The sequence below is a fragment of the Schistocerca cancellata genome, chromosome 2, assembly GCF_023864275.1.
Source record: "Schistocerca cancellata isolate TAMUIC-IGC-003103 chromosome 2, iqSchCanc2.1, whole genome shotgun sequence".
Taxonomy (NCBI): Eukaryota; Metazoa; Arthropoda; class Insecta; order Orthoptera; family Acrididae; genus Schistocerca; species Schistocerca cancellata.
Genome location: NC_064627.1, coordinates 305157767 through 305173560, shown reverse-complemented (window position 1 = coordinate 305173560; position 15794 = coordinate 305157767). Strand labels below are relative to the sequence as shown.

Sequence of the window (15794 nt, the reverse complement as noted above, 5' to 3'; positions counted from 1 at the left end):
TCTATCATCTCCGTAACGCTTTCGCGATTACTAAATGATCCTATAACGAAGCGCGCTGCTCTCCGTTGGATCTTCTCTATATCTTCTATCAACCCTATCTGGTACGGATCCCACACTGCTGAGCAGTATTCAAGCAGTGGGTGAATAAGCGTACTGTAACCTACTTCCTTTGTTTCGGATTGCGTTTCCTTAGGATTCTTCCAATGAATCTCAGTCAGGCATCTGCTTTACCGACGATCAACACTATATGCTCAATCCATTTTAAATCACTCCTAATGCGTACTCCCAGATAATTTATGGTATTAACTGCTTCCAGTTGCTGACCTGCTATTTTGTAGCTAAATGGTAAAGGATCTATCTTTCTGTGTATTCGCAGCACATTACACTTGTCTACATTGAGATTCAATTGCCATTCCCTGCATCAGAACGAATGTTAAAAGCTGATTTTTTCTTTTTTTTTACAGTTTTAACTTTGTAATTGGAAAATGAGCTTAAAAATTTTGTTCCTGTGTCCAAAGCCGGCATGCTGCATAACAAACATGGAAATGTGATTCTTGTGAATAGTCATACCAACAGCGAGATTACGCCAGGTACGCTCATGTGTAATGGATGGTTGGTAGCTTTTGGACATACAGAAGCCTCCTTACGTTTGGCACATTGAAATGACACGCAGACTTGACAGTTTTACAGTGTGCTGTAGCCTATACTTGATATAAGAATACCGCTATTATCTGTCAGTAACCGCAGTAACGATAACAAACAGGGTGTTTCAAAAAGTATATACGTATTACAAAGTATTATTTGTCCTAATTTTCGATCGCTGCGCCTCGGCTCGGCTATTGAAGAAACGATTACATGGTCTAGTTTATATTAAGAGCCGCTATATGCCAGTTGTCTCCTGTTTTGCGTGGTAACCTTCATATGTTTAAAATGGCTACTCCGCAGCAGAAATCATTTTGTGTTCTCGAGTTTGCGAAGTACAATTCCGTGATTACATAAAGAAGTTTCAGGCTGAGGTACCAAATCGATCCTCCGAATGGGCGGAACATACGCAGATGGTATCGACAGTTTCTAGGTACAGGATGTGTATGTAAAGGAAAGAGTCCAGGTCGCCTTCGTGATCCTGAAGAAAATGTTGTACGAATTCAAACTGCTTTCCAACGTAGTCCTTAAAAATCAACTCGTCGTGCCAGTCGGGAGTTAAAACTGCGTACAACAACAATTTGGCGTGTTTTGAGACGTCGGCTGGTTACGAAGCCGTACAAGTTACAGCTGTTACAAGCTCTGCTTCCTGATGACAAACGCAAACGTGTGGCACTTTGTAACGAGTTTCTTGACGCTATTGGCAATCATAACACTTTCGCACAGCGCATCGTGTTCAGTAATGAAGCGACTTTCCATGTTAGTGGTCAGGTAAAAAAACACAATGTTCGAATCTGGGGCCTACATGCAGCCATTGAACATGTACGAGATTCGCCCAAAGTCAAGGTGTTTTGTGCGATGTACCGATCATCTGTTTACAGCCCATTCTTCTTTGATGGAAACACGGTTAACGGTCAGCAGTATCTAGCTATGTTTCAAAACTGGTTGTTTCCGAGGCTGCACGAAGAGAACTTCATTTTTCAACAAAACGGGGCATCAACTCAATGGAGTCGCCAAGTGCGTGAATATCTGAATGAAATTCTACCGAACCGTTGGATTGGTCATCAAGGAGCTAACGACTTAGCATGTCTCAGCTGGGCTCCACGGTCACCGGATTTGACACCCCCTGACTTCTTACTGTGGGGTTTCGTTAAAGATAACGTTTATGTACCACCACTCCCACAGAACCTGGAAGAGTTGAAGAACCAGAACCATACGGCCTTAACATCAGTGACGAAGGACATGCTTGCGTGAGTATGGGAGGTGTTTGAGTATCTATATAATATTGTTCGTGTCACTAATGGAGCACATGTTGAACATCTGTAATCTGAACTTAAGAGGTTTCATATTCGTAGCTCTTAAAATTTAATAAATATACGCATTCGAAATACGTATATTCTTTTTGAAACACCCTGTATATCACACAACTCTCTTTTTCCGTTGGATGCTGCGATATGATCGCTGTTCTCGTTGTTTCTTGGTTTCATTTTATAATTCTTTACCATTATGTAATAATTTATTTTTACCCGATAATTAAATATCTACAAACTCAAAGCTGTCGCTATTCTTCAGTGATAAGTCCTGATTCGAACTGAGACACGATAAACGGCGGACAGGTGTCTGGAGAAGCTGCGGACACTGCTGGGATAGCAACTTCACAGTCCCCGCCATATAGCCCGACATCCGGGGAGTGAGTGTGTTGGTAGACATTTCATTTCATAGCAGGACCCCTCTGGTCGTCATCCGTGGCACCTTCACATCATAATAGTACATCAACGATATTCTAGGCTGCGTTTTGTCGTCCTTTATGGCAGGCCGTCCTGACTGCATTTCAGCAAGATAATGCCCGCCCGCGAGAGCTCCTACTGCTTGTCTTCGTGCTTGACAGGTCTAACTTGGCCAGAAAGGTCACTGGATCTCTCACCAATTGAGAACGTTCGTAGCATTATTGGCAGGGCCCTCCAACCAGTTCGGGATTTCGACGATCCGACGCGCCAATAGGACAAAATCTGGCACGATATCTCCCAAAAGGACATCCAACAACTCTGTTCCAACAACTGCTTGTATGAGGGCCAGAGATCGATCAACGCATTATTGACTGGCTCAGTTTAAGAAGCTCTTTCTCTTGAATAAATCGTGAAGTTTTTTTTTCTGAAATGTAATCATTTGTTTCTTTTTACATGTACGAGTACATCAGCTCTACCGATTTCCTTCCCATTCTGACAATTCCGTAGCGATGCGTCGTTTTTTTGTCTTAGAGAGTACTTTAACATCTATCTAAGTGAAGCATCTCATCGTTGAGAGACGCATAAACTTCAAGGCGGTAAAACAGCCAATCCACTGCAAAAATAGAAAATCTGAACTTTCATTGTATTTCTACTTGTAATCTGTTGTCAGAACTATGCAATACTTGTGTGATCGAATTGTCTTCCGACAAAAACATCTGTCTCTCGCTGTTTGTGAATTCATTATTACAGACTCAACTGGTTGTATAATTTATTTTAATGTAATACATTTAATATCTGCTACATAAGAGAGAATGTAAGAGATAAATCTGGAATATTTGTCGATAGATATAGGTTCTCGAAACAAGCGAAATATTCCGTTTGATTTTTGCGAGTAGTCCTGGATATATTAGTGTAATTATCATTTTTTATCACAACGTTCCCCAAAACACAGCTCCATGATTCATGTAGTTACATGATTCATGTAAATCTAACAAAAAATTTTAATTAAATTCATATTTTGTTTTTATGAATCAGCTATAAGTTAATACTTAATTTCAGTCATCGTTTTTGTTCTTTTTTGTATTTTATCTATAACAGTGTCTAATACAACAGAAGTTTGATGTATTTTGCATATTATAAAACATGGAACTAGTTGATTGTATAATTGTGAAGCAGAATACATTTCAGTACTTTATTATTTTTGAATTTCAGCATTTTGTACATTTAAAGCCAGGAAGGAGTTACTGACTCTTCCTAACCCTCCCCCTCCCTCCCCAACCCTAAAAGTAATCCTTTTTTTAAAATGTTGTATTGGACACACTAACCAACACCATTAATCGTAATTAATAGAAGCATAAAACTCAATGTCGTAAGAACATATCTTCGTTGCTTTATTATAAATTTTCCAAGCTTTTGGTTATTTAAATTTTCGAGGGTTGCATTGAACATGAAAGTGTAACATGTAAGAAGTCATAAAATCATTTTTGTCACAAAAAGGCTTTTGCGTGGACCATAAATAAGCATTACAGTAACGAAAATTTAGGCTACACATCTTTATACTGAGTTTCCATGTCAGGAGAGAGGTGAATAAGCAAAATTTTGAAATCATTAAGTTTTTAACAGAAGAAGCCTAAATAAAAATACTAGTTTAACCTTTAGCGAAAAATTTGTAACTTTTATTTATCATATTGTTTTTTGACACACAGAATAACAATACATAGAATGCAGAGCATAATATACATAAAATAAAATCTTATAAACAGACATCTAGAGCATTCTGTCTGTATGGACACAATGTTCATGGGCCCAAACCCTCACAGATGTGACACTGAATACATTATTCTTTGAAGGTTTCGTTCATCGTACAATATCATTCTTATGTGTCAGTCAATGTCCTTGCAAAAAACTTATTTTCTAAAAAGGTTTCACCTCTTTGTTTACCCCTAAAGACAAATGGTGCAAGTGGCTCTAAGCAGTATGGGACTTAACATCTGAGGTCATCAGTTCCCTAGACTTAGAACTACTTAAACCTTACTAACCTAAGGACATCACACACATCCATGTAGGAGGCAGGATTCGAACCTGCAACCGCAGGAGCATCGTGTTTCCGGACTGAAGCGCCAAGAACCGCTCAGCCACCCCCTAAAGACAGCCTAATGTACTTCTTAGAACTGACAATTTCTCATTCGATTTACTGGTTATCATTGAAAAAGTTGATTTTTTATGGCTTCCTTCATGTTATTTTCATTCCGTTTATGTTGTAGCTTCTCAGTATTTGCCTGTTGAAGAAATATTTAAAAATTTAAGATTGTCCAGTACAACATAAAATTACTTTACCCAGTACAACCAAAACATACAGCTGTGGTAATTTAACATTCCCATCGTTACTACTGGGGCTAAACTCTGTCACAGCCTGTAACACAGAACAATGTCAGTTATATCTATAACACAATAGAAATACACTCCTGGAAATGGAAAAAAGAACACATTGACACCGGTGTGCCAGACCCACCATACTTGCTCCGGACACTGCGAGAGGGCTGTACAAGCAATGATCACACGCGGTGTTGGCCGTCGAATGGCGCTAGCTGCGCAGCATTTGTGCACCGCCGCCGTCAGTGTCAGCCAGTTTGCCGTGGCATACGGAGCTCCATCGCAGTCTTTAACACTGGTAGCATGCCGCGACAGCGTGGACGTGAACCGTATGTGCAGTTGACGGACTTTGAGCGAGGGCGTATAGTGGGCATGCGGGAGGCCGGGTGGACGTACCGCCGAATTGCTCAACACGTGGGGCGTGAGGTCTCCACAGTACACCGATGTTGTCGCCAGTGGTCGGCGGAAGGTGCACGTGCCCGTCGACCTGGGACCGGACCGCAGCGACGCACGGATGCACGCCAAGACCGTAGGATCCTACGCAGTGCCGTAGGGGACCGCACCGCCACTTCCCAGCAAATTAGGGACACTGTTGCTCCTGGGGTATCGGCGAGGACCATTCGCAACCGTCTCCATGAAGCTGGGCTACGGTCCCGCACACCGTTAGGCCGTCTTCCGCTCACGCCCCAACATCGTGCAGCCCGCCTCCAGTGGTGTCGCGACAGGCGTGAATGGAGGGACGAATGGAGACGTGTCGTCTTCAGCGATGAGAGTCGCTTCTGCCTTGGTGCCAATGATGGTCGTATGCGTGTTTGGCGCCGTGCAGGTGAGCGCCACAATCAGGACTGCATACGACCGAGGCACACAGGGCCAACACCCGGCATCATGGTGTGGGGAGCGATCTCCTACACTGGCCGTACGCCACTGGTGATCGTCGAGGGGACACTGAATAGTGTACGGTACATCCAAACCGTCATCGAACCCATCGTTCTACCATTCCTAGACCGGCAAGGGAACTTGCTGTTCCAACAGGACAACGCACGTCCGCATGTATCCCGTGCCACCCAACGTGCTCTAGAAGGTGTAAGTCAACTAACTACCCTGGCCAGCAAGATCTCCGGATCTGTCTCCCATTGAGCATGTTTGGGACTGGATGAAGCGTCGTCTCACGCGGTCTGCACGTCCAGCACGAACGCTGGTCCAACTGAGGCGCCAGGTGGAAATGGCATGGCAAGCCGTTCCACAGGACTACATCCAGCATCTCTACGATCGTCTCCATGGGAGAATAGCAGCCTGCATTGCTGCGAAAGGTGGATATACACCGTACTAGTGCCGACATTGTGCATGCTCTGTTGCCTGTGTCTAAGTGCCTGTGGTTCTGTCAGTGTGATCATGTGATGTATCTGACCCCAGGAATGTGTCAATAAAGTTTCCCCTTCCTGGGACAATGAATTCACGGTGTTCTTATTTCAATTTCCAGGAGTGTACTTTACCCAGTACAACCAAAACATACAGCTGTGGTAATTTAACGTTCCCATCGTTACTACTGGGGCCAAACTCTGTCACAGCCTGTAACACAGAACAATGTCAGTTATATCTATAACACAATAGAAATATAATACTGTTTATTTCCATATAAAACAAAACACTCGAAAATCAAGTTCATGCACCGAAAAATATAACTTGCGGCCACTCAAAAACATACTGATCTTTTGATTCAAAATCGACTGAACAGTCTTATTCTTCCATGCACTGCAGTGGCACTGGTGCTAGAGTTTACAAACAGCTCTTGTTCAATACAGTGCGCTGCCCAGTATTGCCCAACCTTCCGTTAAGAGATGTTTTACAATTTCTGAGACACCACTGTACTTTGGTTTGCAAATCTTTCACCCATTCCTATACTGACAGTACCATAGCTGCCATAATGGAACGAATAGTTGACTGGCTTCGTGCCCACAGCAGTGTCAGTGCTCTGGTGATGCTGTTAGGCGCACTGTGGCGGCTTCCTCCTTTTCCTTAATGTCCGTGTCCGCTCACTTCCAGCACGGCGACTTGACTCGCTCAGCCACCATTTTGTGCCCGCAGCAATGACATGGCGCTGGTCATGCTGCCGTGCGACCTGCCGTGGTGGCCGACGGTGCAGCGCCACCTGACGCAGCTCGCCCTCGCCCGCACGCCGCAGGAGCTGGTGGATGGCATGCAGAAGATACACACCATGTGCAAGTGAGTATCGCTCCGCTAGCAGCTTTAGTCTCTTTGTTCAGTACCGCCCTTTGTGCAAGAACATTGCTGAACCATGTGGAAATTGTAAGTACATCAGATTGAAAAGTCAGCTGCTGGAATTTTGGTGGAAACTATGTGGAGAAGTAATGTCAACATGTAAGTACAGATTGTACAGTGTGTAAAAAAGACCTATTATTTCCTTGTTTAGCCAGTTGAGGTTAACTTATGAATAGGCCTCGTAAATATACTGATTCGGGTTGGTTCAAATGGCTCTGAGCACTATGGGACTTAACATCGATGGTCATCAGTCCCCTAGAACTTAGAACTACTTAAACCTAACCAACCTAAGGACAGCACACAACACCCAGCCATCACGAGGTAGAGAAAATCCCTGACCCCGCCGGGAATCGAACCCGGGAACCCGGGCGTGGGAAGCGAGAACGCTACCGCACGACCACGAGATGCGGGCAATTCGGGTTGATCATAACCTGGAGGAATGTACACAAGTTATACTATGAAAAGCATCTCCAAAACATCACAGAGAATCCTCCACACACCACATTTTAAACGCCTCATTGGACTGTCGGTGCACCAGATGACTCACATCTTTTGAAAAGAGGCAAAATCGCAACTCGTCGGTCCATAAATCACGTCTCTAGTCATCTGACATCCAATTGCTGTGTTGTGCAGCCCACACTTCGGGCAGTGGCCTTCCACAAGGTACCTGACACCAAATGTCCATTGCATGCATTTCACTTCAGTGTTCGGTCAGAAACAGTTTGAGATGAACCTGCCTTCACTGACAGATGCATTTCCTCTTGGGTTTGAAACCGATTGTCGATGACAAGGCATGATACCCATCTGCAGTCACAGTTGGTTTAGTTCTTCTTACAAACATTGTTCTTAGGCCGTGGTATGTGGCTGCAACAGGTAAACCATTTCTTGTAGACATGTTGGACAGTCCACATTGATACACAAACAAAGTGGGCAGCTTCAATCAGTGTGGACATGGGCATGTCCAAATATGATAACTCCATTCTGTCATGTATCCACATTGAACCATCTTCCTGCGGTGACTCCATAAAATTGACTGGTAAATACAGACCGCGGCCACCACGACAGGTCGCACGGCAGCATGACCGGCGCCATGTCACTGCTGTGGGCACAAAATGGCGGGTGAGCGAACCGAGGTGATGGAGGGTCAGGTGACCGCCTGTTACCTGTTCGAACCAATCTGCAGCACTCCAAACTGACCATTTTGGGACACTTTACTTCTTTTTATAGTGCGGAAAGGTGATACGAAACTGCAACTTTAATAATAAAAAGATTTAGAAGTAATAAAAACAGATATATATTCTTAAATCTGAATGGAACAGCATACATTGTAGCCAAAGGCTGTCTTCACCGACATTACGCAAGCAGGAATCGACAATGAAAACAATTATTGAACCATATCTATACATACGCAACTAAGAACATATCGAAGAGAGACTGCTGAACCATGAGAAGCGGATCCTGGTGACAAAAGAAGAGGGGGGGGCGAGAAGGGGGGGGGGGAATGGCAGACTTCGATGCATCTTACCGTATGGATGGCGCCGCCGCTCTGCCGTTACATTGCAATATACTGGCGATCACGAAACGACCTAAACGGCGAAACCGAGCAACACTGTTCAGCTCTGTTCAGTGCAATAGACAGTTAAGTGTGCCACAGCATGTCGTTGAATGCGTGTAACAAGACCTGGATGCTTATTCTTTATCTTTCCGCTATTGTGCCGATCGTTTCGGTACTCAAGAGCACCGAATGGTCTAGTACCCGAATTAAGAGCCCCAGCATTATTCTGTATGCATCTCGGAAGCGATACCGTTCGGGTCTAGAGAACCGAAGCGCTGTTGTCGGTTCGCGTCGCGTAAGCCAATCAAAAGCAAGGTGCCGCAGATCCGTGCATGCGCACTGCAGAGCGCACAGCGTCACGAACACAAAGCGGCTAGCACACGACACAGGCGCGCTATTCATCCAAGTACTGAAAAGATAGCGTATTTGACTGTATTCTGCAGATTGTCGTAAATGCCGCACTATGTCGTCTTATTCTCATTCAAACTGACATCGTGTTTTGGATTTTACGTTTCGGAAAATGAGTTACGAATAGTGTATAGTACCACATTGCACTAATACATTTATAAAAACACCCGAAAAATGGATTCTGAGAGTTTCAAAGAATAAGAAGATAAACAGAATGTGGTTATAACTCGCTCCTAGATATCCAAATGATTAAGTAGCCCACTTCCCTATATGATACGTCAACGATTTGGGTCTTAAAAACAAAATTGAAAAAAACGCGTTTTCGACAGCTCCTGCAGTTCGTCGAAGTTTATAACATGCGTTTCATGAGTGAAAATGTTTCGTATATGGTGCTACAGTCTACTGTTGTTGAGTATTCGATCGCAGATAAATACTTGTGACAAGCAAGATTATGAAGATTGCCGGCCGCGGTGGCCGAGCGGTTCTAGGCGCTTCAGTACGGAACCGCGCGACTGCTACGGTCGCAGGTTCGAATCCTGCCTCGGGCATGGATGTGTGTGATGTCCTTAGGTTAGTTAGATTTAAGTAGCTCTAAGTTCTAGGGGACTGATGACCTCAGCAGTTAAGTCCCATAGTGCTCAGAGCCATTTGAACCATTATGAAGATTACTGCTGCTAGTTACATTCCCAGTAAATTAAGTTGTGCTCTTAGATTCCTGTCTAACCGCATACCCGGAAATCGCTACATACTCGGAAAAAATGGTGAATTATTTCTGACAAGAAAAAATATAAAGGTCACTGTCGGTTGCTTCACTCACAGCAATTTCATCTCGAGCATTTTCATATTTCGTTTTTTAAACAACAGGAATCACGAAATCATTATTGAGGAAGCACGCTCTTAGATGTAAGTAATAACGAATATTGCCGAAAAATCTTAACTTACACGAATAACAATGTCTCAGAACGCGTTGCATATATTAAGAGGAAAAAAAAAAAAAAATGCATCCATCCGTGCGCGAACCCTTGTCCATATGTATAACACTTTAGCGCGCTAACTACTTTTTTAAAAAAAAAAAATCTCATTTTGTTCGCTTTCGTTCGTTGCACCTGCTCGGGGTGTCGTAAGACACCCATTTTAGTTGGTCGTTGAAGGATTAACTCAGTTATTTATTACAGAGGGCAGCTAACCCTCTGACCGAACACGCTGAGCTACCGTACCGGCACTACTTGGCCACGCTAAACAACAGCTACGTATTGCTCAATTCTTATACTATTGCTGAGAGGAACGTAGGCTGAGTTCGTTGCCAGACGATATTGCGTAAGTCAGAAATGCGTAATAGTTTGGAAGGTTTCCAATATCAGGCTTCACATAATTGCTTTCCATTGTTACTTGAAAGTTGTAAACATGTTTCGATAATTACTTACTGAAGCATTTGTGGGAAAAGTACACAAAGTCACTAGTAACGTCAGTTCACACTCATGTAATATACGTAAGCAGAGCCGATGTCTTGATATTTAATGATCTTTAAACTCTTATTTGCATTAAAATAACACGTATTTTGAGAGAATATTGACCGAAAACGTTTTCTTTTTGAATGTAATCATTCACAGTAACAACCTAACCATATTTCTTACAAAGGAAAATAGTCTACTATTAACTCACTTTCCAACCAGATGCGTCCTCTGGTGATTCTTTAGTAACACAGTCACTAAATCCAAAGCTAAAACCGATAAATATGTTTAAAATAACAAATTTTAACAGCTCACCAATCGACAGGGCCACACCGAAATCCAAAACCTCTCGGTACAATTGTAAAAATCGGTGGGAGGACCATTCGGTAACAGGTCTCAGAAGCTTACTGAATGGGATATTTCGGTACAGAACCGAAAATGACGTCACTACCGAGACAAACCTACTACACCGATCGGTATGAACGATACAGAATAGGGTCCCTGGTCGCGAACGATAACGAGGCCGCAGATGCGAGTCATTCTCAGCAGACTGGACAGTCTGGGTAGATGTAGCTGTAATCACACCTTTTAAAGGCGGACGTGTGCCACATTCTGATAAGCTGACGATTTCAAAAATTAGCACCTGTGCCAACCTAATGGACGGGTGGTTGACTAGCCCTCACCTCCTGGAACATTGAAACTGTTCACCTCCTTTTCTCCCATAGGTTCCCTACCTTTGCACAGTCTCAGCCGTCGGAACGGCATGCTTTGCTGTATTCCTACGCGTCTCATAAACGGTTCTTTAATTCTTAAATCGTTTTTACTAGTTGCCACCTTCTTGAGAAATTATTTGCACCTGTCAAGATGACAGCAACCGAAATCTCTTTCCAAATATCCATCCCATAGTATGTCAAGAATTATTACTAGCGATTAAAATTTTCAGTACTTCGAAATAAAATTGACACTTAAATTATGAAGCCAACAGAGGGTTGTTCACCATCGAGGGGTCCCTAGTCTGTCACTTGATTTATTACTAATCGATTTCCGTTGGACTCGTCCTTTGTTTTCGGCCTTGTGCGGCAGGCTGCAGAGCGTATCACGCCACGTGGTGGCCTTGAGAGGGTTCGTAACACGTGGTGCTGAAATGTGTTCTACTGTTATCTTGTTGGAAGATAACGCCAAAGAGATCTCGCGGATAGGACATAGCCATCTGGTGCCGGTTTTGTGTCCAGCATTGTGTTTGGGCGCCCTATTGCCTGTGGGCCTCTTTCTGCTGCTGTGTCAAGGCAACATCACCTCGATTAGAAGCCCAGTGCGCTGAGCAGTCCACCTGCCAAGAGTAGCCTTAAAAGTCTTGTCCACATAACAGCAATTTCTACTGGTAGGAGCTTCTAGAAACGCCTTTTTCTGGCTACATATTGTACTGCTAGTGACTGCATGACTATTTTAATAAAACAAGTCATATACCAATTACACACTGAAAGTTATCTGTTTAAATTTGTTTTAAAGTAAGTTGATGTGGAATGTTGACTGTCTTTTTAAGTTAAATTATCTGTTATATGCTAAACGATGTGGAATGTTGACTGTCTTTTTAAGTTAAATTATTTGTTATATGCTAAACTTTGGGCTTCCTCTGGTGCACAGACCAGACCTAGCAGATTCTTCTGTAACGACTGTTGGTAACAAACTTCAACTGCGAGAATGCGTAGAGAAATCTAACTGCGAGAATTCTAAGAAAATCTTCCCCTGTCTTAAACTTATTGTTATCACAAAATGTGACAATGAAATTTGATGACGTACAAGCTGCTCTCGTAGCTACAGCGCGTCTCGGTAACAAAGCTGCAAAATCTAACTAATGAGATACGAAAAGGTGCAATACGTTCTCTAAAAGATATTGCTATCACTCGTGGTTCATAATTTTTAATAACGGTTTTCAATAAATTGAAAATTAATTGATTCTTGGGGTGTGGACAATGACTCTGGGTTAAATGAACTCAGTATCAATCTCATACCATTTGACTTAATAACACTTGATGGAACTTCAATAACAGTTAAGCGTCTTCCGAAATCACGTAACTACAATCCAAGAAGTTCAGAAATTAAAAACTTCACACGTATAATCTTTCCTTAAATAAAATTCCAAAATCTAATTCTTAAATACATTTCTCTCACAATGGTAGATAAATTCTAACAAAAAAGCATAAAGCAAGAAGGTCCCTGATCAGTATGTCCGACAAATCAAGAATGGTGCATTATCAAATCGCTACTGCAAATACACTGAAGAGCCAAAGAAACTGGTATAAGCTTGCTTATTCAAATACAGAGTACGTAAACAGAAAGAATACGGCGCTGCGGTCGGCAACACCTGTATAAGACCTCAAGCGTCTGGCGCAGTTGTTACAGCGGTCACTGCTGCTACAATGGCAGGTTATCAAGATTTAAGAGTTTGAACGTGGTGTTGTAGTCGACGCACGAGCGATGGGACACAGCGATGAAGTGGGGATTTTCCCAGACGACCATCGTTCAACGTGACGGAAGTGCAACCCTTCCGAAAAGTGCTGCAGATTTCAATGCTGGGCCATCAACATGAGTAAGGGTGCGAGCCATCCAACAGAACATCATCGACGTGGGCTTTCGGAGCCGAAGGTCCACTCGTGTACCCTTGATCACTGCACGACACAAAGCTTGACGCCTCGCTTGATCCCGTCAACACCGAAATTGGACTGTTGACTGGAAACATGTTGCCTGGTCTGACTAGTCTCGTTTCAAACGGACGGACGTGTACGGATATGGAGACAACCTCATGAATCTGTGGACCTTGCGTGTCAGCAGGCGACTGTTCAACCTGGTGGTGGCTCTGTAATGGTGTGGGGCGTGTGCAGTTGGAGTGATATGGGACCCCTGATACGTCTAGATACGACTCTTGATAGGTGACACGTACGTAAGCGTCTGGTCACCTGCATCCATTCATGTCCACTGAGCACTCCGACGGACTTCGGATATTCCAGCCGGATAACACGACACCACACACATCCAGAACTGTTTCAGAATGGCTCCAGGAACACTCTTCTGAGTTTAAACACTTCCGCTGGCCACAAACTCCCCAGGATGAAAGTCATTGAGCATATCTGGGATGCTTGCAACGTGCTACTCAGAAGAGATCTCCACCCCCTCATACTCTTACGGATCTATGGACAGCCATGCAGGATTAATGGTGTCAGTTCCCTCCAACACTTCTTAGTGCTCGCGAGGGCCCTACACGATGTTAGGCAGGTGTACCAGTTTCTTTGGCTCCTCAGTGTAAAACAGACTTAATCATTACCTGTAATCCATTCTTCAGAAAGAGTATAGTCGTACCAATATAAAAATCAATTCTTTTTCCGTCCGCAGTAAATCTTCCATTAATCCAAAATCTAATTCCTTAAAATATCTATTGTTTGATACTTACTGCTACTAAAACGAAACTCAACTGTTCACGTCTAACACCAAAGCTCATCTGTGTCTCCTCTCCTCTCGTCGCGATCAACAGATAAATGTGGCACGCATCTCCGCAGAGCAAAGATCACCTCACATCTCTGTGCAGCGATCTTCTCTGTTGAGGCTGCGCGCGCGTGTCTAAGCAATTCAGACCATACGAGCGCGAAAAAATGTTCAAATGTGTGTGTAATCTTATGGAACTTAACTGCTAAGGTCATCAGTCCCTAAGCTTACACGCTACTTAATCTAAATTATCCTAAAGACAAACACACACACCCATGCCCGAGAGAGGACTCGAACCTTCGTCGGGACCATACGAGCGCGATTCCCGACATACAAAACAAGAAAATTCCTACGAAAATTTACACACGCACACACACACACACACACACACTCATGTGCAAGTGCTCTTAATCAATAACAAAACAGGCAGAGCACAGAGTGATACTTTCATGTTCTGTATCAGACTTCAATTTCACGGTAAGCAAACAATTAAAATTGAATAGGAAAGAACAATGCGTTGTAAGCAAAACTTCGCCGGCCAATGTTACACGCATAACCTAACAAGAAATTGGCATTTAGTGTCCTGCAACTTCTGTGAATTCAACGACAATGTATTGAAACATTGGTGGAAAATCAAATTTGCGAACTGACATGGATTAAATCCTTACAAATAGTTTATCTAGAGCACTGGACGCTCTTCACGCACGGTGTTAGAGTTGTATTTCCCATTACAAAATTCAAGATACACGGGAACATTTCCACAATCCAATAAAACTAGAAGTGATGAAGGAAAGAAATTACATTCATAGTAATTGAAACCTTACTACTTTGCCATTTACTAAACATTGATGGTATTTATCATTTTTTAAAAAAATTACTTCCTTTAATAGCGTCCTCCTGTACGAATACATTCTTGAAATCTGTTGTTGAGATTCGTCATTGACCGCTGCAACATCTCAGCTGGGATACTGTGAATTGCATCCCGAATTCTCTGTTTTCACTCATCCAGGGTTCTTGGTCGAATCGTGTAGACTTTGCTCTTCTGGTAGCCCCACAAGTAAAAATCACAAACGGATAAATGTGGCAATCTAGGGGGGCAGGGAATGTTACCGAATCTTGAGCTCACACGGTTGCCAAACAATTCTCGCGTATATGCCATTGATTGCCGTGCAGTGTGTGGCGTCGCTCCATCTTACAGAAGACTTTTTCCACGTTTAGAAAGTTGTTCAGTGCAGTTGAAACGAAAGTTCGTAGCATCTCCACGTAACGATCGGCATTGACAGTTATTGTGTTTCCATGTTCATTTGCGAAAAAATTCTGTCAGATAATCACATGTGTAACGTCCCGTTTGAAAAATTATATATGACTGTGCTTAAACTGACACACAATATTTTTAGCGCAACGCTATCTGACTTTCAAAAATCCCTACAAAAGAATGGCCCTGACTAACATTAACCTATACCTTTCACAAATCACTTACCTCACAAAAATCTTCATTACTCGAACTACTGCAATACAGCGAGCGCCACTACTGCCAGCTAAATAAAAGATTCAAACTACGAAAAGCACTAACTACTGATAGGGATAGTTAGCAAATGAAAGATTTTAATAGAGAACAAACAATGTATTTACCTTAATAGTGTTCAAAAGTCATATATAGCAGTTCATGACATTCAGTCTTACAAATTTCAAAACTCCGCCATCTCTCTCCCCACATCCACCACTGCTGGTGGCTCACCTCCAACTGCGCAACGCTACGCGCTGTTAACATCCAGCTGCCCAATACTACAATGACAGACAACAATGCAAACTAGCCACAGACTGCACACAGCACAGCCAGTGATTTTCATACAGAGCGCTACGTAACGTTGCCAATAA

General features: G+C 43.0%; 1 protein-coding gene across 2 annotated transcripts in view; it reads left to right on the top strand.

Annotated features, from left to right (window-relative positions):
- LOC126161688 (uncharacterized) overlaps positions 1–15794 on the top strand; it is a 475857-nt gene that overhangs the window by 339110 nt on the left and 120953 nt on the right. For both annotated transcript variants that reach the window (XM_049917704.1, XM_049917703.1), the window contains exon 3: positions 6828–6965. In XM_049917704.1, the coding sequence (XP_049773661.1) occupies positions 6835–6965 (131 nt within the window). In that variant the 5' untranslated portion in view covers positions 6828–6834. The remainder of the gene's footprint in view (positions 1–6827; positions 6966–15794) is intronic.